General features: G+C 41.5%; 1 protein-coding gene across 4 annotated transcripts in view; it reads left to right on the top strand.

Moving 5' to 3' along the window:
- The window catches only part of SORCS1 (sortilin related VPS10 domain containing receptor 1), a 578,046-nt gene that overhangs the window by 377,751 nt on the left and 177,116 nt on the right, over nt 1-23,179 (top strand). For all 4 annotated transcript variants that reach the window (XM_070780803.1, XM_070780802.1, XM_070780801.1 and 1 more), the window contains exon 5: nt 16,279-16,352. In XM_070780803.1, the coding sequence (XP_070636904.1) occupies nt 16,279-16,352 (74 nt within the window). The remainder of the gene's footprint in view (nt 1-16,278; nt 16,353-23,179) is intronic.

Genomic DNA, 23,179 nt, shown 5'->3' with positions numbered 1-23,179 from the left:
CGACATGAGCATTTTTTGAGGAGGCAAATTAAAATTCTTAGGATTGGAGTTTTATTCATGCTGCCCTTACTGCCAAATAAAATCACATTAGCCTAAAAATAGAAAAGATTTGCAATGAGTATTTTTTCCTCTTGAGCAGCCTGGCTCCCCTTTCAGCAGAATGTACAATTGCGTTCCTGGAGTCAAGCCACCATGCATTTGGTACAGGATGGTGCAGTTACCAGAGGCAAAGCTGAGCAGCTCGGAACACAGAGTATTAGACATTTAATCCACTGGGCTTTTGTATTGTATTTGACAGTTGGTTAATTTTCCCCTGATGCCAGAGGCACAGTGAGGGCCAGATTCACCTGGCTGAGTGAAAACTCTGCATCTTTGCAGTTGTGTTGGAAGAAAAGGCCAAAAATGTAACCCTTCATGTGCCAGCACTTCAGACAGCGGCCCCATGACCGCAGTGGCAGAGTGAATTACCTTGGAGAAGTTAGGGCGTGTGGGAGCCCTACTCAGCCAATGTATGGAACTTGGGGTCAGCCTTCTTTGCCTTAAAATGTGTTTGTGTGGGTACTTATAATTGCAGGTGCACTTCCACTGAGACTGAAAAAAGATTAGGCTCTGTTTTACGTGCTCAGTGTGGTGCATTGTCGGTGTAAAATAGCTATATCGAGAAGCATTTGGTCAACCTAGGGAAAGAAAATTAACACACATGAGTTCAGTAGTCTAAGAGGGACTAACAAGGCAGAGAGAGCCTTCATTCACACATAGTAGAAACCCAATCAGAGTTAGCTGGATGGATTCTATGAAACTGGCAGCCCAAAGTTTAGGAGATGGAGGTCTTATAAAATGATTTCACCTGGACTTTAATGAATATGTCATATTTCTTTTTTTGGAGAGGCACACTTTACACAAGAGGAATGTCATAAACAATAATGTAAGTTTGTATAGTTAGAAAACTCATGTTAACAGGATCATGAATATGTTGATTTGGCTGAAACTGAAATTATGGAAAGTTAATTATGCATGTACTCCTGGACCCAATCTTTTTTTTTTTTTTTAACTGTTTAGACTGTTAGGAAAAATAATTCTTGTTTTTCCAATTAGGAGCCTTTTGAACATTTTGGTCAGTGGATTTATGTGTTCAGAGCTATAGATTACAAAAAATTAACCTGGCAGTAGAATTACGATGAACTGAGGCAATATGAGGTCAAAACCAAGACCAGTTAGGGTGATATCATTGAATTCTTGGTCTGGACCAGATCGAATGAATTCTGTCATTTTATAGGTAGAGGAAGCCTTAACAGTCTTTGTTCTCTATGTAGCTGACAAATCAAAAATCTGAGAAGATTTTTCCCCAAAGGGGAAAACAGTCATTAGTATCACATGTTTAAGTTAGGCAACTGGAATCTGAGTATAAAACTTAGTAGAGTTCTACTGAATGGATGGTGATGTCTGGAGATATCACCAAAGGGGTGGAAGCCAGCCTATCTGCTAAGCTCTGTTTCTCTAGAGGAGAAGGAAGGAGAGATGATCCTGGGAACAAAGAATTATGAGAAACCCACTAACAGAGGTAGGGGTTGGGTAAGGGCTCCATATGCCAGGATTTGAATCACAGAATGAGAAGTGGTCCATTAACAATGAGGGGATTGGGGTGCAGTCATCCGATGAGCTGGTGGAGTTGGCCTAAAGTCAAGTGGAGAAGATGTGTGGCCACTCCAGTGGGCCAGTGATATGGAAATAGCAGCTGTCAGTCACCCACAAATCGCAGAGCTTTTAGCTCCAATGAGAGGCAGCAGTAGGCCCCAGCGAGGGGCCCATGCCAGTGTTGGCAGGTGAGTGACTTTTGGAAACAGGAACGTTCATTCTTCCATGTAAGTATTGCTCATCACTGTGTCTGACAGTCACTGCTGCTGCAGAGCTCTCAGCAAAGATGGTGGCTTAAGTGCTGGGATTCACTCTGCTGAGTGCTATTTCCCATCAGTCTGTGGTGAAAGACTGGGTTAGAAAGCACAGAGGTGGCAGTTCCATTAGAGCTCCCCTGTGCACAGACCTCCTCACCTCTCTCCCATCGTTGGCTGTCAGACTTTTGAAGCATACTTCCTCTTTTGAAGATGCAGCCACCTTTACTTTTCCCTTATTTTCCTGCCATGGCTTGCTTTCTCCTTCCGTGAATGAGGCTTTGAGGGCCCCAAGGACACAGTCTGGATCTCTGGCTCACAGGAGAGAGTCCATATGGGCCGCGGCGCTCTGCCCTGACTGCAACTCATCTTGAGTGTCTGGACTCTCAGCAGAGGTTTTTTGATGTGAGCATTTTAAGGGACTTGAAAGAGTTTGGTTGAACAGATTGTCCTTTCTGGCCCAAGATAGAGTTTTACTGGCCATCAATTCCATAGGAAGCCAGATTAAAAAAAAAAGAAAAGCTTTTAATCAGAGAGAAATGTGTATAGCCAAATGCCCTTGAAATCCATAAAACCAGGATATTTTGATATTTTAGCCTTTTTTCTTATATTTTCTTAGATAAAGAAATCTACCTGTGATATTCAGTATCTAGGTGGTTGCTAAAAGGTAAAAGTTTTCTTGAATGAGCACGTGACTCTCCAGCCACCACTAGAATAATTGAAGAGAAAAGGCTTGAGACCCATTGAAGCTCTAAAAGAAGTAACCTGCCTTCTTAAAAAGCCCTATTGGGGGACTTCCGTGGTCTAGACACAGGTGATAGATTCCCTGGCCTCTGAATATGAGGCTGTGCCTTTCGAAAGCCCTGAGATTTTCAGAAAAATAAGTGTTATAGACATCATGGAAAGTTTGTGCCAAATGGGCCAAGGTAAGCCCGTCACGTACAGTCACACCCTTTCAGCTTCTTACAAACCAGCGGTGAATCACTGTGGATGCCATGAAGAATTCTGAGGTGTTTATTCCAGAAGCACCCCCCATCTCACACTCCTTTATTTATTTGTTATTTCTGTAATTAAGTGGTAGGCAGACCAAACATTCTGCTCATAGCTTTCGTGTCTTTGCATTTGGAAACCGAGCAGCCAGGAAAACAAGGACACAGAGCTTCCCCTTCCTTCCATGTTTCCCTGCCTCCTCTTGCCTCAGTGCAGGAAACCACCCAAGCAAGGCTTAGCAGCCGGCCGAGTCTGCCAGATTACATCTTTATTTTAATTTGGCAATAAACTAGTGTACAAACTCTGCTATAAAACATTGCCTCCAACAGCATCTCTCAGTCTGTCTTAAACACCTCACTAAACATGATGTGTTGGGAAACATTGGAAATGAGAGAAAACAAGACACAGATGTGACTGAAAGGAAAGAAAAAATAGGAATTTGTAAGAATAGGCATCTAAATCAGTTCTGCTGACCATCCTGGGGCGCTGGGCTCGAGGCCTGTCTGTTAGGGGTTGCACTGAGGAGTGATTTGTACAGGGGAGGGTCTGCAGTGTTGTGAAATCAATGTGAACACTCCCCGGGCTCAGACTGCCTGGTTGCTGGGGAGGAGAAACCCTCTGGCTTGGCTTATTGAGACTGGCAAGGCCCTTTCCTTGGGCAGCTTTGCAGACCTACCTGCTGCCCCGACCATGAGCAGAAGGAATCACTTTTCTCCCATCCTCTACAGCCAGCTTCTTCTCCCCACCCTGTGGATGCCCATGTCCTTCTAGGCCACAAACTCAGTTCCTCCACAGACAAGCAGGAATCTGACTGAACGGAGCATCTGGGTTTGGGCTGTGGGAGACTGGGGAGCAGGTGTGCATTTAGGAGGGTGGGTGGATCGAGGTGGGGGGTCTTGGTCAGCTTCAGCCTACTGTTCTTGACACCAAGAAAGACTCATCTGATGTCATCAGACTTTTCAGAGTTTTTCGAGAGGATTAATTCTGTTTTGTTTGAAATGTGATATTTGTAAATTGTTTTTAACGAACTCAAAAACTTAAAGCAGAGAACTGTGCAGAGCAAGTGAACCTCATCTGCTGCCTTGTATTAGTCCCTAAATCACTTTTTTTTCTTATTTCTCCATCTTTCTCATCATCTTTGTTTTCCTCTTGTTCGTGGATCTTCCTGTCAGTTTTATTTCAGGAGGTGTTCGGTTGTTTTGTGAATTAAAAAAAAAAATGCATCCAAATAAGTGATCAATTCTGTGGAGGGAGGACAAGACCTTTAGGACAGTTTGGTGGGTCACTGTTCATTTAGTGGCAGTTCTAGAATATTCATGAGTTTGTATGGTCTCACTTGTTCCTAAGCCCTATGAGTCAACAGTCCAAGTAATACCATATGGGAGCTTTCAGAATCTCTGTTCTCCTTTATATTACAAACTATCAAAGTTTATGAATTAAATGAGAAATCTTCAGGCTTGCAGAGTGGCTTCACTTTCAGGATTTTGGTAAATATGTGTAGGATATACAAAAGACACAGCTGTTAAGGAGGAGAACGTGTTTTGATAAGGACACCCTTTTCACAAAGAATTGAAACCCTGAATATTAACAGAGACATTCTCTATATAAATGAAGACTGAATTTGAGTAAAATCATATATTGATAGAAAAGGAAAATTATACTGCAAGTATGTTTGAGGACATACAATAGAATTTTAGTAACTTGCATAATAGTACATTTTTAAAAGAACTGCTTTTAGTTTTCTCTTTTCTTTCTTTATATGAGTCCAGAACTTTTATTTAAACAGTTTTATATGTATTTCTTAAAAAACAAACAAAAACAACACCTTCTTTTATTTATTTTAATCCTTTCTACTTTTCCTGACTGGGCACTAACAGGAGGCCATTGCTAATCACAACTGCTTTGAATGCTAGAAATTCCCTGGGAAATAATGACTGCTCAACAAGAGAAGAGATGTCAGCAGTTTCCAAAACTCTGTAATATTAGTTTCTCACCAGTGATAGAAAGCACAGCAAGTGAGGCAGGAACATCAGCTCTCTCCTCTGTCAGGCCCTGCGAATGGCTGTGTGACCTTCAGCAAGTCACTTAACTTTTAGAGTTTCTCCAACTGTGAAATGGAAGTAATAATAGTACCTGGCTCACAGGACTGTTTGAAGATGCTGAGATAATGTATGCAAAACACTCAACACAGAGCCTGGCACATGGTTATTCAAAGACCTAGGAGAGAGAGCCACCTGGTGTGGCCCAACGAGATATAGACACAAGGCTGCCTTAGCAGTAATCCAGGATTGTCTTCCCCACATACGAGAAGTTATAGACACTTTAGTCAACGTTGACTATACTCTTAGTCACTAAAAGGTACCATTGAACCAGAATGAATGGAGCAAGCAAGAACCCGATATTTGGTCCTAAGAAAATATTGATTATAATAGCAGTACGCCATTAAATATTAAAGTATTTGCCTTCACAGCAACTCTATTTGTTTTTGAATAGACCTAGCAGCCCTTTCATGTCAAAAGGGCAAGATTGAAATAAAATATAAATAGATCCTTCAAATTCAGCCCCCGGGGGATATTCAAATGATTTCTGCAGGAGCACAAACACTTAGGAGACTGATACCTACCTAAAGCCATCACATTTCTTAAGGCACTGCATTAAGTAAAAAGGCACTCAGTTATTTATAAGAAATATGTACAGTGTTATATGCCATGCTGCTTTGGCAATATTTCCATGTGCTTGAAATTTCCCAATGTCAGAGCTGATTTCTAATCTCTTGAGTATGTTAGTAATTTAAGTATCCAAGTACAAAACTGGCAATTAGACTGGAAACCAGGGAGCTTGCTAAATGTCAACCCCAATGCTTGTTTATAAAACAAATTCTCAAGCTGAAATGTCATCCTATGCAAACACAGAAGGCCTGTGTTCACCTTAGCTAACTTGTTTAACCAGGTTGTATCATTATTTTTCAGTTGCTACATAAAGCAGATTGATCTATCTATTCCCAACTTTGAAAAAACAGGCTGTGAGAATTAGGAGAAATAGACATTTTAAAATGAGTGATTAGGGCTAAGGTTTGGACACACAGAATTATGCTCTTTGGTAGCTATTTGAGCTTACTTTATTTCAAATAAATTACCTTTTTGCTTGTGTATTTTGTAGCTAGCTTTTTTGATCTGTTCTAACCACCAATTGTCTAAATGGATTAAGATGCCTCTTAAATCCAGGCATCCGTCTGGGGAACTTTTAAAGACATTTGACATCCTAAGAGGACATGGACCTCTTTCTTAAACCTGTCTCTCAGAGTGGTCCTTTAGAAATCCAATAACACTGACATTTTCCTGTATTCTTCCTTTTCAAGAGTGTTTGTAACCAACAGTGTTGCCACGAGGGGAGTGGTTTGGGGAGAAGGAAGTCTTGGCCTTATAAATAGACGCATTTTGTGAATTTATTACTCTGAATTTCATATTAAAAAAAATTCAATGTTACCTTGTCCAACTTCCTCTCTTCAGCATAAGAGGATATAAATACAAATTATAAATGGCACATTCAGTGGTCTAAGAGACCCAGAGGCCCAGCCAGGATCTCATAGCTGGCAAGAGGAAGAGAAACCAGAAGTCAGAAACCAGCCTCCTGAAATGACCAGATCCTGTACTGTAAAATAGTATCAGATGAAAAGTCACAAATTCAAATCGGCAAGGCTCTCACTCGTCTGACTTGCTTAATTTCAGTGCCTGCCTGCTGATCTCGCTGCAGGCATGATGAGAAAATGTCCCAGAATAAGACTTGTGGTCCAAAGTCAGACGGCCTCAGCTACTCCAGGAGCAGCCAAGCTAAGCGGTATCCAACCTCAGAGGCAAGGGACATGGAAGTGTTGTCTAGGATCCTTCCTTGCTTCCTGAAAGTCAGGAAGAAAATAGCAGTCACACCTGCTTCTCCTTGCCATTCCTTGTTTTTTTCAGGGTCTGTGGGCAGTTCAGGCTGGAGGCAATGATCAGCAGGAAGGGGAAAGGCTGAGAACTAGCACTGACCCTTCACTCCGTAGTAAGCCCTCTGCCAGGCTTTTCGCATTGATTCCTCAACTTCTTTCTTACATGAAACATTGACTTTATCTTTATGCCTATTTAATATTTGGGGAATCTGAGGCTCCAAAAGGTTAAGAAAATTCCCCAGGGTGGTTGATAGAGCCAGGAGTCTAATCCAGGTTTGATTCTCTTCATACTCTGTCCTCACTGCACCAAACACTGCCTCCCTAGAAAAGCCATTGTGATATTTTCTTTTCTTTAATTGCCTTTTTTTTTTTTTTTTCAATTTTCTTTAACCATCTTCCCCATGTCCAACCTACTGTGAGACCTGTTCCCTCTGACAGATGCTGTGGTATGCATTTCAAAGCTGAGTTTCACAGCAGAGGGAAAACTGCTGTTTGAAGATCAGGCAACAGAGGAAGGGAGAGCAAGAAGGGAATTGTCCCTGGCTGATTCCCGGGCAGCCAACAGTCCCTCGTGACTCAGCAGGCCAGCTTGTGTCACAAGCACTGTGACCCCTGCTCACCTCCTCCAACCTTGCACCAGCTCTGGTCCCAGTGGTCTATGTGTAAAATTTCCCCTTGCCCAGCAAAATGACTAGAGCTTTCAGAAGTGACTCCTTCTGTAAATTGGTGCAGCCACTGTGGAAAACAGTATGGAATTCCTTTAAAAATTGGAAATAGAACTACCGTATGATCCAGCAATCCCACTCCTGGGCATTTATCCAGAAAAGACTCTCAAAAAGATACATACGCTTCATGGGGTTTCTCTGGTGGCTGAGCGGTAAAGAATCTGCCTGCCAGTGCATGAGACACAGGTTCAATCCCTGATCTGGGGAGATCCCACATGCCACAGAGCAGCTAAGCCTGTGTGCCTCAACTGTGCTCTAGAGCCTGGGAGCCACGGCTACTGAGGCCATGTGCTGCAGCTACTGAAGCCCACATGCCCCAGAGCCTGTGCTCTGTAACAGGAAAAGCCACCACAATGAGAAGTTTATGTACCACAACTAGGGAGTAGCCCATGCAGCCTGAAGACCAAGCACAGCCAAAAGTAAACAGAATTGTTTTAAAGAAGATACATACACCCCGATGTTCATAGCAGCACCTTTTGCAACAGTCAAGACATGGAAGAGGTCTAAATGTCCATCGACAAATGAATAGATAGGTATGTGACACACACGTACACACACACACAAACACACATGCACAGATACAATCACTCAGCCATAAAAAAAGAATGAAATAATGCCATTTGCAGCAACACAGATAGACCTAGAGATTCTCATATTAAGTAGAGTAAGTCTGGCAGACAAATATCGTATATCACTTATATGTGGAATCTTAAAAAATGACACAAATAAACTTATTTACAAAACAGAAACAGGCTCAGAGATATAAAAAAACAAACTTATGGTTATCAAAGGGGAGTGGGGGAAAGATAAAACAGGAGTTTGAGATTAACAGATATCCACTACTATATATAAAATTGATAAACTTCTATTATATATTATAGGGAACTATATTCAAAATCTTGTTATAACTATAGTGCAAAGAGTATGTAAAAAGAACGTATTTATGAATAAAACAATCACTTTGCTGTACACCAAATGCTAGCACAACATTGTAAACCGGTTATACTTCAATGAAAAATTAAAAACTGGAATGAAATAAATAAAAATAAATCAGTAGTCCTTGGAATGGTTAGATGAAATATTTAGATATTCTAGAAAAGTCTCTAAAGCCCATCATTCACATTTAAGACAAAATTTATAGTTGCCTGTGTATGTATAGCACAGGGAGTCATAGTCATTTTCTTGAAATAACCTATAATAGAAAAGAATCTGAAATAGAATACACACACACCCCCGTGTATGTGTGTGTATATATATAAGTATACCTAAATGAAATGACCCTCTCTTATGCTCAGTCCTGGTCAGAATTTTTCTTTTTAAAATTTTGTTTATTGTTATTATTGTTGTTGCTCTTCTTCCCTTGCCTCCTTCCCACATCTAGGGGCCCTTGCTCATCCAGGCACCCATCTCTTCCCTGCTCTGCTCAGCCACTTGCTAACTGCTCTCTCCCCTCTGTCCCATCTCCACACGGCTGATGGATCTGTCTTATGTAAGCACACTTCCAATATGTTCCAAGCAACAAGTTTTTCCTCCTGCTTATTTTTATCTCTCAAAACTTGCTAAGTTTCATCATCTATGCATTTGAATAATGGGACAATTACATGGTTATTGAGAGCTATTCATTTTTTCCTGTCAGTGTCTAGATATGGGGGATTTGTGATATAGATGCTTAGCATCTAATTATTTTATCTACTCTCTATTTCTACATCTATATTATAGAACCTTTAAGGCTAAGATTCCCTTTGAAAATTTCCCTAAGTACCCCCAGATCTGGGAGCACAGGAAATGGCCACAAGTTGACCTGGTCCTCTGTCACCTACTGACCCTTGCTGCCCAGCCCACCCAAGTTCCGTATGTTTAATCCCCCAATCCTGCCAAACAGGACTGTGAGGCATGTGACAGATTTCATTGCCAGCTGGGGGCTGGCCAGTGACAGGTTTGATAAATCCAACCTCGGGAGAATTTGATGGAGCTGGTGACTGGTCATCATTCCTGCTCACTCCATCAGCAAAGCTTTGGGGGCCCTTGTTTTTTGACTTCATTGTCGTTGAGTCCCGTCTCCATTAGCTCCCCATGAGTTTGCTTGGATTGCCTCCACCCAACCTGCTCCCAGGCTGTGTTTATAGCCTCTGCTCCCACTTCACTTTCCTTTACCCATCCCCGCCAAGCTGGGTCTCCCGTAGTTGACAGAACAAAGAAGAACAAAGACACCGCTCTAACTTTTTTTTCAGGCTTCCCTGGTGGCTCAGATGGTAAAGCATCTGCCTGCAATTCAGGAGACCCAGGTTCAATCCCCAGGTCAGGAAGATCCTCTGGAGAAGGAATTGGCAACCCACTCCAGTTCTGTTGCCTGGAAAATTCCACGGACAGAGGAGCCTGGTAGGCTACAGTCCATGGGGTCGCAAAGAGTCAGACACGACTAAGTGACTTCACTTTCACTTTTTCTGCTCTGTTTATTTGCTCAGGTTGACCCACTTCTCCTGGAACACTCTTTCCTCACATTGTCATACTGAGAGATTTTAACTGTTTTCCCAGTCCCACCTTGAGAACTTGGGGAGACTTCCTGCTTTTACTGTCTTACATAAGCCACCACAGCAATCTGGACAAAATATAACACATTACTACATCTCATGTATGACAGATGCTGAGAAGTTAGCCTTTTCTTTGAGGAACTTGCATCTCTTAGAGGTGGGGGAGCTGGTCTGGGAAGGTCATCATGGTTCTGTAACTATTCCTGTCCCCACTAGCCAAGGAGAAGACTTGTGTCAGAACTGGGTGAAGCTTAAGGTCCCTTATGATGTGATTTCCCACTAAGAGTGTACTCTGGCCTCCTTTGCTGTGCAACCAGAGCATCAGAGCCCATCTCTGAAGACTATGGATTTCTCTGGATTGCTCCTCTTCTTCCTGTGGAGGCTAGTAGAGGAAAGAGCTTGATATTTGCAATGCCCCAGGGCTGGCACTATAAATTTACTGAAAGTCCTCAAGGCCCCATCTCTTTTCTTGTTAAAAAGAATGCAGTAACAGCAGTGAGAACTGGAGAGTCATGAGGTGACTGAGTGCTTTGTACCCAGACCATCCCCAGGGTGGTATTAGGATGAGGCAGATCAAATAGAACTGGCAGGGTTTTCTGTCAGCCTTTTCAGGAAAGGCAATTTGCAAGCCTCCTGCCTCTGAAGCTATTAAGGGCAGAGCCACAGAGGGGAGGGACCAGGCAGCCTTGAAGAGAGCCAACCACAGGAAGTGTTCCTCCAACCTGGAAGCCTCTGCAGGAGACCATGTGGAGGAGACCCAGGACCTGCCTCCTGATGAGAAAATCACCATGGGAACCTTTGTGGTGAAAGCATCCAAACCCATCAGCCAAAGACTGAAACTCTTCCCTGGTGGCTCAGATGGTAAAGAATCTGCTTGCGATGTAGGAGACCTGGGTTCAGTTCCTGGGATGAGAAGATCCCTGGAGAAGGAAATGGCAACTCGCTCCAATATTCTTGTCTGGAGAATCCCCATGGACACAGGAGCCTGGCAGGCTACAGTCCATGGGGTCACAAAGAATCAGACCTGACTGAGCAGCTTTCACTTTCAAAGACTGAAACATGCTATCACCCTTACCTTCTGCCAAATGATATCCTTGCACTGATTTCCGAGCTGCAAAAGAAAATTCCCAATAGGTCCCTGTCTTAATGCTATAAAATGAGGGGCTGCACTGATCTGATTTAGAACAATTGAGAAGACGTTCCAGGGACAACAGTGCTTGCAAGCTTTTGCATCACCACAAGGAAGTTGAATTTCTATTAAAAAAAAAAGACGTTGTTCTGCTCGCGATTCAGCCAAAATGTGAAAGGTAAGAAGATGGAAGATGAAAGTTAGAAGGAGCTGCTCTCATATCCGTCTTCTTCCAGCCCTTCTTATTTTGCTGTCGATTAAGAATCCTAAGCACAGTTGGTGGATCTCACTCTTGCCCACCCCCAAGCTGTTTGTCCCCCTGTGGCTTCCTCTTTATTCTCCATTGGAGACTTTGCCTCTCAGCCAACTTGCAGCTCTCCAGGATGGCACCAGAGAGGATTGTACATTTGGTTGAAAGCTGGTAATAAAACCAACCCTTGAAATTGCATCCTTTGCAATTAATTGCTTTTTTATCTGCACTCTTCATATGGCAGACAAAGACAGATTGCAAGAAAACAAGCCAATGTGATGATGATCAAGTTATCAAAAAAAAAAAAAGGAAAGAAGGACTGACTAACTCTTCAGGGGAGGAACATGGCAGGAAGAAGTTTTGAAAGCCCCCACACTAGGGTAATAACAGAGTGGAGAGTTGGACCTTGAGCTGCTAATACATCTTGAGCTTAGATGAGCAATGAGTTTGTGCTCATTAACTTACATTTACTGAGATGGAGAGGCGGTCTCAGGCAGTTTAGAGTGATTCTAAACTGGAAGAATCATCTGCCTTGCATTCTTTTGTTAACCAGAATCCTTCCCTTCTCCCTTTCTAAAATGTCTACTCCTTCCATTTTTTCGCTAATATTTTGTACCAGGATTAGTAAAAGAACAAAACAAAACAACAGATCTAAACCCTTCCAAGAAGGCATCTGGGGAGGTCATGACAGAGGATTAGAGACAAGCACTGCTCTCCTAAAACTAGTTCAGATATGCTTTTCTGCCCCCTGATCATTCTCCTTCTCTCTTTCTCTAGATTTGGCACTGCTGGCAAAAGCTGTGGATGCTTTCTCTGATGTGACAGGTAGCAATGATAGATCTCAGTTCTGTGTTCTGACAGTCGAAAGAAACCTTGGAGCTGGAGACAGACAGGGAGGGAAATAAATCTTATTTAGGTGCTGCCACCACTATGAATTTTATTAAAGGACATTGACTCATTCTACACAGAAAGCCTTCCACTGGTGGCTGAGATAGTCACTGGGTGGGAAAAAAAAAAAAAGGTTTGGGTAGCACTCTCTATTTTGTGGAGGAAAACTTTGCTGTCAGACTCTGCAGGTTTAATGAACACATTAACTTGGATTGCTGTGAGTTGTTTTCTCCTTTTCTTGGTGTGACATCAGGCTGGACAATTAAATTCTTAGAGAGGAAAGGTTTGAAGTAGTAGGTGGAATATACAGAGCAGCTCTTTCTAGGGGTGAATATATAAGACCCTGGCTGCAAGTCCTTGGGAATTTCAAATGTGCTGATATTTATAGTTTTGTTTGTTGGTTTTAGGTACAGGCCTCTAGCTATGGATCCATGGAAGTAAAACATCGTCCTCTGCTAAATTACCTTTGTCTGTTCTTTGGGAAACCTGAGTGTTTTACTAGGTAGATCCATCACTAGGGAATTTTCATGATGTAAAGTCAATACTTTATTCCCCGCCTTGGTCATCTACTATGTACAAGGCACTGTATAGATACAAAAAGATGGAATTCCAGACACATAAAAACTTTGTGATCTCATCAGAGAGGGAAGGGATGATCTCAGCTATTTTAGAGTGAGTTTAGATGGGTAGGGATTTCTGTCTTGCATTATAAAAGGCTCTCTTGAAAGGCTACTAAGAAAGTTAAATATATGGACTATAGTTTGATAGCATTTCTTGTACCATAGTTCTTTGGAAATGAGGCCTCTAGAAAATCTCAGTGTGTAGGAGAGGGTTCATAGAAAAGATGTCCTCTCATCTGGACCTAAAAAGAAGACTGGCATTGTGGTAGGCAAGCCTTGAAGCCACCTCTGCCAGAGTGGGTAGCACCAGGGAAGGCATGGCAGGGGGCATGTGCCCAGGTGTGAATGGAACAGGGAGAAGACACGAGAGGGGACCTTTTGAGATAGAAACTATAAGAAATGTCACTGAGCTGAATAAGAGAGGCTTGGTTTATTGGATTGTTTGATGTACCCACTGCTTGAGGGGCCTCTAGATGCTCACAAATAACAAAGCATCTCCTTGAAGAGGATAAAAACAAATATCATGGGACATACCTGACTGGTCCACAGGTTCTGAATCCAAGCCTAGAGGGATCAATTTAAAAAGACATAGAGGAAAACACACACACACACACACGTAGATGCTGGCACCCAACAGTTCCTCACTGTGATGAATTCTATGTGAAGACAGAGGTAGCAGTCCCTTGGTGTAGCTGTAGGAGAGCTCAGAATTTATATATGATTTTCAGAATATATATGAGTCTAGCCTTCACACAGAATTATTATTTCAAACCACCCTGATTCTCTTATATTTGCATAAATCCTTGTATATAAATATAGATACTAACATGCATTTATAAATAGCTATAGGCATACACAGTGGCATGATTTCTGTTCCCTTTGAACTCATAGAAAGCAGTGCAGCTCTGGGTTTTAATTTAAAAAAAAAATGGTGCAAGAGCAGAGGAAGCCACAGACACTCAGGATCAAATGATCACTGTTCTGATCCAAGTTTGAATATTAAAATGCAAGTGTTCGGGACATAGTGGGAAGCAGGACATGCACCCTCTGTCTGCTTGGCGTCTGAATTAAGAGGGAAGATGTTGTTGTGTCTTCTGTTATCCCATGAGGGGAACTGTCTCCCCTTTCTCCTCAACACTCTTAAAATGAATCAAGCATGAAATGTACCCAGGAAGCCTCCCCCCAACCCAGGCTTTGTAGGGCAAGGAAAAATAATAAGACTTGAAAGGAAAAGTCACAGATTCTTCTTGGCTGAATGCCCAAATACTGTGTAGCTGGGGCCAAGTGAGCGCCTCGCTTTGGTAGCCAAATACTTCAGCCTCTTTTTTGACTTCAGGATGTGTTTTGATCCAGTGTACACAATGTCGTAGCAGGCTCTTCCAAGGGTCAGTAAATCCTCACTTGAGCTGACTTACTTCTTGGATATGCCTGGTACATCTGCAGCCGCGGTGAGTCACTTGGTGAGTCATTTGACCCTCCATTGAGCGCCAAGGCTGGAGAGGGCGGACAGTCATGGTACTCAGTACACAGTGACTCACCATCCATTCACTGTAGGATCTGGCACGCGCAGTGGTGGATGACTGGGATGTGAGTGGGTTACAGACCAGGCACACAGCAGAAAGGAGATGTTCCAAAATGATATTTTCAAATCATCCGGCCAAACATCCGTGGGAACCGGAATGCCTCAAGCAATAGGAATCTCTGGGCTGCCATCAGAGAACACTTCTAGAAGCAAAAGAACAAGAACAACAAAAACAACAAAAAACACAAAGAAAGGTTCCTGTAAAACCATCCTGGGTATGGTGCTGTGAGACCACTGGAGAGGAGCAGGAGTAGGAGTGAGCCAACAATGAAGAACAAGATAGAAGAGAAGAAAGACACTTGGAGGGGAAGGAGTATGTGGAGGGTTAGACCCTGGGTCATGAGCAGTGTTTCTTTGTGGTTGCCCTTGGACAGCACTGTAGCAAATGGACTTGAAATCTCCCCGGCTGTGTAAGCATTGGCAAAATGGCCATAATAGCTGTATATATTACTGGGAGGGATGGTATGTGGATTAAATGAAGGAATGCATGAGAAGCACTTAAATTATAGTAAAAGCTTAGTCCATGTGGGCTGCTGTTAGAGCCTAAAGTTCCTCTATTCTCTGTTTAAAAAGACATCAACTGGCTCCTTCTGCCAGCACGACCGGATTTTCTTCTCCCTAACTTGTCATTCAAAGCCTTTTCAAGTTGCCAGTTCAGTTCAGTTGCTCAGGTGTGTCCAACTCTTTGCAACCCCATGGACTGTAGCACGCCAGACTTCCCTGCCCATCACCAACTCTCAGAGTTTGCTCAAGCTCATGTCCATCGAGTCAGTGATGCCATCCAACCATCTCATCCTCTGTTGTCCCCTTCTCCTCCTGACTTCAATCTTCCCAGCATCAGGGTCTTTTCCAATGAGTCAGTTCTTCACATCATGTCTCCAAAGTATTGGAGCTTCAGCTTCAGCGTCAGTCCTTCCAATGAATATTCAAGACTGATTCCCTTTAAGATGGTCTGGTTTGATCTCCTTGAAGTCCAGGGGACTCTCAAGAGTCTTCTCTAACACCACAGTTCAAAAGCATCAGTTCTTTGGTGCTCAGCTTTCTTTATGGATCAACTCTCACATCCATACGTGACTACTGGAAAAAGCATAGCTTTGACTACATGTGCCTTTGATAAGCCACATTTATTCATATACCATCCCTGATTTTCTCACTTCTTATCCACGCTATTCCCTTTGTGAGTCCTGCTTGTCTTATCTTTGTCAGTTTGAATTCTGCCATTCATTCACATCCATGGTGAATCACCATACATCTCAGAAGCATCCCTAATTGATTTCTGAATCCCCTTCCTTTGAATTCCTTCATCTGGTGATTGCATGCATTGCTCATTATTTTTTGTCAGATTTGGGTTATATTATCGGCTTTCTGAGAGCCAGGTCTAGATTTTGGACTTCTTTGTATTTCAGACAACAGTCTGCATATTCCAGGGCAAGTAATACAGCTTACCAGGCAGAATGGGGTATGAATCCCAATTTATTTTAATATTTAGAGGGCATGTGATTTCCAACAAATCACTTAATCTTTGTGAGCTTCAGTTTGCTCAACTATAAAATGGAAATATCAATGTCTTGCAGGATCTATATGGAGAATAGAGATGATACATGGGGCACTCATCTGGCATAGGAAGGGTGATTAATAAATGGAAGACGTTATTATTATTATCATTATCATTAATCCAGTGAATCATGTTTTATGCATTCAGTGTACCATGACGTCCTGGTACTGAATATTTTGTCTTCTCTACAGTTATACAGCTCTGCTGAATTTGGGAGAAGGTGGCAGCTTATCCAGGAAGCGGTTGTTCCAAACAGATTCTACTGGTAAGTCTCACTCTGTTAACTAGCAAATGGAGATATCACCCGGGAAAATGAACGTTGGAATCTTCCCACCCAGAGCTGTCGCGTGACGTCTGTCCTTATTGGGATATACCCACATTCTGTAGGGCAGAAGGGGACATTGGAGTGGTAAACACGGCAAGGGATTGTTAAAGCAGTATCATAAATTACTTTTAAAAAATAAGATCAATGGCAGCAAGAGCGATGAAAATGTTGTTTTGTTATATTTTGATGAAACTGTAAGACAGACACTTTAAAACATTTTAATAGTGATTTTTTATTACTAAAAGCATTATACACATATATAATACATGTTCAAATTAAAGACTTTCAGTGTAAATAACTAGATCTTAATTAGTCTAAAAGCAGATCATCTTCCGATTCCTGATTTCGACTCTTTTTAGTATTCTTTTCATCATATGGTACGCAACCAATGTTTCTAGTTTCTCACTTCTCCTTCCATAAACATTCTATGAATACCTAAGCATGTGCAAATACAAAACATTCTAGTTAATGTTGATATTACTTATCAATCCCTTTTGAATTTACAGCCTAAACCATATAAAAGATGCGATTCTGTCTTACCCTAATTTATCTAACCTGCCTATGGAATAGACATCTAGGTTACTTCCAGATTTCTGCTGGTATTAACAGTGGTCTGTGGAACTAGCTCAAGCAAGAGTTTAAATATTCTTTGTTCACGTCATTGAGAATTACTGGGGCAATGACCTTTTAGAAGCTAGTGAGTTTCCTACAACCAGGACAGTGAAAGTTGCCTCCCTTTTATTCCTCTTAAAATCACACTATCTTTCATCAGCCTTCCAACTTCCATGTACCTAATAGCTTCCCTCACCACTCCAATTCTCTCACTTCAAAGAGGAATGCATTTTTATTTTTCTCATTCTCAAACACAGCCCTAAGACTCCTGTGGGAGGTGAAAGCCAGAGAACAGATAAATCTCTTAACACTAGTGAAACTGCCTGAAAAAGTGAAAGACAAGTCATTTGCAAACAAACTGGCTCAAAGATAACACAAAGAGACTTCTGTACAGAAAGATACCTTTTCTCCCATCACAGAGACGTTGATAACTAAATAGGGTTTCTGTTGCATAGAAGTCACCCACCTCTTCACTGCTGCTTCCACTCAGGAATGACTGAAGCTTTGTTTTTGGCATCTAAATCGGCTTCTCCCTTCTCTGGGAAAACAGTTCTAACTGTCACTGAATCTCCCTTTTCTGATTAGCATTTTGTATCTCCATGTGCATCTCCTTATAAATTATAAAGTCACTTTTTTGGAAAGAGGGTCCATGGGTTTTGTTTATTTTCATTTCCTCCTTTATATTGGGTGTTATATGTTCATAGAATAAATAAATAATAATATGCACGGAATAAATAAAGACTAAAATAAATCAATGTGGTTCCCCTAAGTTAACCTGGAAATGGAGTCAATGCTTCACCAATGAGAAAGCATGAGAGACTGATCTTTAAGTCCTGCTTCCAAGTAACTGAAAACATTTGCACATGGACCAAGCAGTGGAAGGTAAAAACTTCATGAAAGTCTGGAGAGAAGTTTGTTCCAACTGACAGAAACAAAGAAAAACACTGATCAAAAAAAAAAAAAAAGGAAAGTAAGATGAGAGAATTTCCCATGTCAAGTGGTGGTACATGGTACACAGTATTTTCCAGCTCACTGAGGGCTAATTTACACACATTTTGGGGATGAAAAACAATTCCATCATTGCTTTGGCTGGTAGTAATTGAAAACCCATTATTTCTTCTTGGAATGGGGATCTTCCCTTGGTGACCAAATGTTATTATATAAATATTGTTATACAAATTTTATTTATTATACAAATATTATACCAAGTCCTTGTAACCACATGTCATATCATTATCTTTATAAAAACATATATAAATTCTAATTAATCCGTCTGCTGAGTGAAATAAATGATACCCCTCCTCTGCCTTTGGGAATAGAGACCTCTTCTCCATTCAAGCTCTGACATTGTGATAGGCATTATTCAAACTTAAGCAATGTAATTCTCAGAGCAATTTTATGAAGTAAGCCTTGCATTATCATCCCTAACAGAAAAGGAATCTTTGGCATGGAGAGGTTAAATAATTTAGCCAAGGTCACCCAGCCAGAAAGCAGCAAAGCCAGGATTAAGATTCAGGCAGAATGGCTTCAGAGCCCATAAGCTACTGAATCAATGGGCTCTGCCACTTCTTGGAACTCTTCTGGGCTGGAGCTATGAACTCTGGAAATCTGGCCTGTTTTAGGCAGATGAGTAGAAAACCCAAGGCTCTTTTGGCCACCATGCCTGTGTGTGTATCCCTCCAACTGGGCTTGGAAAATGGGCCCTCTGGACTTTCCAGAGAAAGCATGAGACCTTGTAAATTGCACAGTGCACATGACTGTTGATGAAATATATTGGTCTCTGGCTACATGGTCTGTATTTTCTGACTCTGAGGATCTTCCTATGGCTTGCAGAAAGGTGTCAGTCGAAGCAATATTTGTTAGACTCTTGGAAATCAGTTTTTTTTTTTTAATTATATGAGAACTATTGGGCTATCTAGGATTATTCAGCAAGCTTAATTGAAAGAAGCTCTCTTTAATCATTTCTGCTTAAAGCCTGGCTGTGGGAGTGTAGAGGGGACTGAGGGGAACTTTTATAGTGCTGAACTTATATGTGACACTGGATAATAACATAGCATTTCCCATGGAGAAAAATGAAGATGAATTCATATCTTTTCCTCGTCACCTAGTGCACTTAAGGCATATCTTTATTTTTGGTGGCAATAGTACTCCTACCCCTGGAAGTAGTCAGTGGTAATTGCAAAGCAGTTTTGGAATGTAAGAACTTATCCTTATGTTTATGGTGATTGTTCGTAGCACCATCATACTGACATACATATGAACTTTCTTCCGAGGAGTTTAAATTGCTTCCACAATTGATTTGCATGTTTAGGGCATCTTATAAAATGTATCTTAGCACAATACTGCCTTAAATAGAATAGGTATATTTTTATTCAACTAACTGTTATAACGGTTTTGTTCTTTACTATATCAGAAATCAATTATACTGGGAGGCTATACAGCTGGGAATTTAAGGGGCTCAGAGATACTGAGGTATGAGTTCTAGCTTTGCCATTTACTAAGTAAGGAGTCATGAGTAAGTTTAATTCTGCATGCCCCTTTTTTTTCCCTCTGTAAAAAGATAATTAATACCTACTTAGTTAAATGAGATGTTTCTTGTGATTGGTTATATGCCTGACACCTAAGAACTGTACTGAGTCCCTGCTGGCTTACAGTAATATTAACTGATTTTTTACATCTCTTAGTTGTGTTTTTCCCCCAAGTTGGCTTCATTCTCAAGTTAGATTTCACCATTTATTATAGCAATGATGGACATCATCAAATTTAGTCTTACAGTCTGACAGTTTGGAAACTCCATCAAACCGGTCTGCCTCTTTCCTCACATTTCCAGGGATTGAATCCAAGTAGTCTGGCTTGGATCAGAGCTATATAAGATGGTTCATTACTAATGTAGGTCAGACACATATCTTTTCTGGGAATTGAAATAGGAGGTGGTATAGAGTCTCAGTCAAACTACATAGCTCAAGGATGGAGGAGAGAAGATTCCTAAAAAGGAAGAAAAAAAGATTCCGTTATCATAAAATAAAAAGATAGATTTTCATTAGGGAGAAAATAAGATGGGAGAGCTAGGTGTCAGTAAGATAATGTTCCAGAATAGGGGTATGTAATTGTTAAGTAACTACAGTCGTCCAGGTACGTGATTTTGTTGTTATTCAGTTATTAAGTCATGTCCAACTCTTTGTAACCCCATGGACTGCAGCATGCCAAACTTCCCTGTCCTTCACTATCTTCTAGAGTTTGCTCTGATTCATGTCCGTTGAGTTGGTGATGCTATCTAACCATTTCCTCCTCTGCTGCCCTCTTGTTTTGTCTTCAGTCTTTCCCGGCATCATGGTCTTTCCCAATGAATCATCTCCTTGCATCAGGTGACCAGAGTATTGGAGCTTCAGCATCAATCTTTCCAATGAATACTCATGGTTGATTTCCTTTAGGATTGAGTGGTTTGATCTCCTTTCAGTCCAAGGGACTCCCAAGAGTCTTCTGCAGTACCACAATTTGAAAGCATCAGTTCTTCTGCACTCAGCTTTTTTATGGTCCAACTCTCAAAACCATACATGACTGCTGGAAAAATCATAGTTTTGACTATATGGACCTTTGTTGGCAAATCGATGTCTCTGCTTTTTAATACGCTCTGTATTTCAAGGAGCAAGCATCTTTTAATTTTCATGGCTATAGTCACCATCTTCAGTAATTTTGGAGCCCAGGAAAATAAAATCTATCATTGCTTCCACTTTTACCCATCTATTGGCCATAAAGTGATGGGACTGGATGCCATGATCTTAGCTTTTTGAATGTTGAGTTTTAAGCCAGCTTTTTTACTCTCCTCTGTGAAAGAGGGTGAACCTCATCAAGAGTCTCTTTAGTTCCTTTTCATTTTCTGCCATTAGAGTAGTATCATCTGTATCGCTGAGGTTGTTGATATTTCTCCTGGCAATCTTGTTTCCAGCTTTTGATTCATCCAGCGGACATTTCACATAATGTACTCCCTTATAAGTTAAATAAACAAGGTCACAATACAGGATCGTACTCCTTTCCCAATTTTGACCCAGTCCATTGTTTCATTTAAGGTTCTAACCATTGCTTCTTGACCTGCAAACAGGTTTCTCAGGAGACAGGTAAGGTAGTCTGGTATTCCCATCTCTTTAAGAATTTTCCACAGTTCATTGTGATCCACATAGTCAGAGGCATTAGCATAGTTAATGAAAAAGTGAAAGTCGCCTAGTCGTGTCCCACTCTTTGTGACCCCATGGACTGTACAGTCCATGGAGTTTTCCAGGCCAGAATAGTGGAGTGGGTAGCCTTTCCCTTCTCCAGGGGATCTTCCTAACAGAGGGATCGAACCCAGATTTCCCGTAGTACAGGCTTTACCAGCTGAGCCACAAGGGAAGCCCAGTGAAGCAGAAGTAGATGTTTTTCTGGAATTCCCTTGCTTTCTCTGCTAATTTGATCTCTGATTCCTCTGTCTTTTCTTTCTTTTTCTTTTTTTTTTTTAATTAATTAATTTATTTTAATTGGAGAATAGCTGCTTTCGAATATTGTGATGGGTTTTGCTATACAACAGCATGAATCAGCCATAGGTATACATGTGTCCCCCTAATCCTGAACCCCCCGCCCCCTTCCCTCCCCATCCCATACCTCCTGGTGTCACAGAGCACCAGCCCTGGAAGCCCTGCTTCATGCATTGAACTTGCACTGGTTGTACTAGGTCTTACCTCTGGAAGGTCTCAGTTCACATACTGCTGTAGCCTAGCTTGAAGGCACATGATAAGTCACACCATTTGATCCTCACAACAAGATTGTGGGGTAGGGATTTTTATTCCCTTGTTGATGAAATAGAAAAATGATATAGTTTATGCAACATAACATGTAGTATACCAAATTTTGAAACTTGGTCTATCTAGATCCATGACGCTTGCTTGCAACAGTAAAGATCAGCCCAAAATTCAAGAGTTATGTGTATGCTCAGTCATTTCATTTGTGTCTGATTCTTTGTGAACCCCTTGTATCCCTCCAGAGTAATTGTTAGTTTAACAGTTCAATGGGACTTCCCTGGTGGTTCAGATGGTAAAGACTCTGCCTGTAACACAGACAACCCAGGTTCGATCCCTGGGTGGGGAAGATCCCCTGGAGAAGGAAATGGCTACTCACTCCATTATTCTTCCTTGGAGAATCCCATGGACAGAGGAGCCTGGGGGGCTACAGTCCATGGGGTCCCAGAATCGGACACAACTGAATGACTAACACACAAACACACACTTTCTAACAATTTAATAGATAAAAACCAAAGTATTGCATTTAATACTGAAGAAGACTGTGGAAAGGAGAACCAGTGGTGCCCACATGCCTTGCATAAGTGAAGCTTCTGTCAGAAACCAAGTTTACTATTTAAGAAGTTGATGAATATGGTTTGTTGGAATTTGATTCAAATTTAGGATAAAGGAATGGAAGGTAGTTTTCATTATAAACCACTCAGCAATCTATTGGGCTTCCCTGTTAGTAAATTGGTAAAGAATCTGCCTGCAATGCAGGAGATCTGGGGTTCGATCCCTAAGTCAGGAAGATGCCCTGGAGAAGGAAATGACAACCCACTCCAGTGTTCTTGTCTGGAGAATCCCATAGACAGAGGAGCCTGGCAGGCTACAGTCCATGGGATCACAAGAGTCAGACACAACTTAGTGACTGAACCAGTATAGCAATCTATTATCTATGCAAAAGACAAGGCAGTCTTAGAGCTGTTTCACTTAATTTAAAATAGGCTCGAGCATACCACCTCATTCAAGCAACATATTGATTATGTTGTTCTGACATACAGGGGGCTGGCCGGAAACAGAGACAGCTAAATGGCGGATTATATATTTTTTTTGTAACTAATTCACACATGAAAATTAAGAGTCGGCTTGACAGTAAACCTTCTGTTATTCTAGAATGCCATCCTTGTTTCAGTGATGTCCCTCAGGGGGTATATGCCAGCTGTATTGTAGCAGAGGGATCCAGGAATATTTCTGGCTCCATTTTCAGTGTGTTTGAGCAAGTTTGTACATTCTCATTTGTCCCTATGGTTCAATGTCAGTCAGTATCAGTGACTTCCCATCCCACGTCTTTGGCAACAAGTCTCATTTCTTGAGCACTTACTGTATGCCAACCTCTGTGCTGAG

The sequence above is a fragment of the Bos indicus genome, chromosome 26 (genome assembly GCF_029378745.1).
Source record: "Bos indicus isolate NIAB-ARS_2022 breed Sahiwal x Tharparkar chromosome 26, NIAB-ARS_B.indTharparkar_mat_pri_1.0, whole genome shotgun sequence".
Lineage (NCBI taxonomy): Eukaryota > Metazoa > Chordata > Mammalia > Artiodactyla > Bovidae > Bos > Bos indicus.
This window is presented reverse-complemented; position numbering and strand designations above follow the sequence as displayed.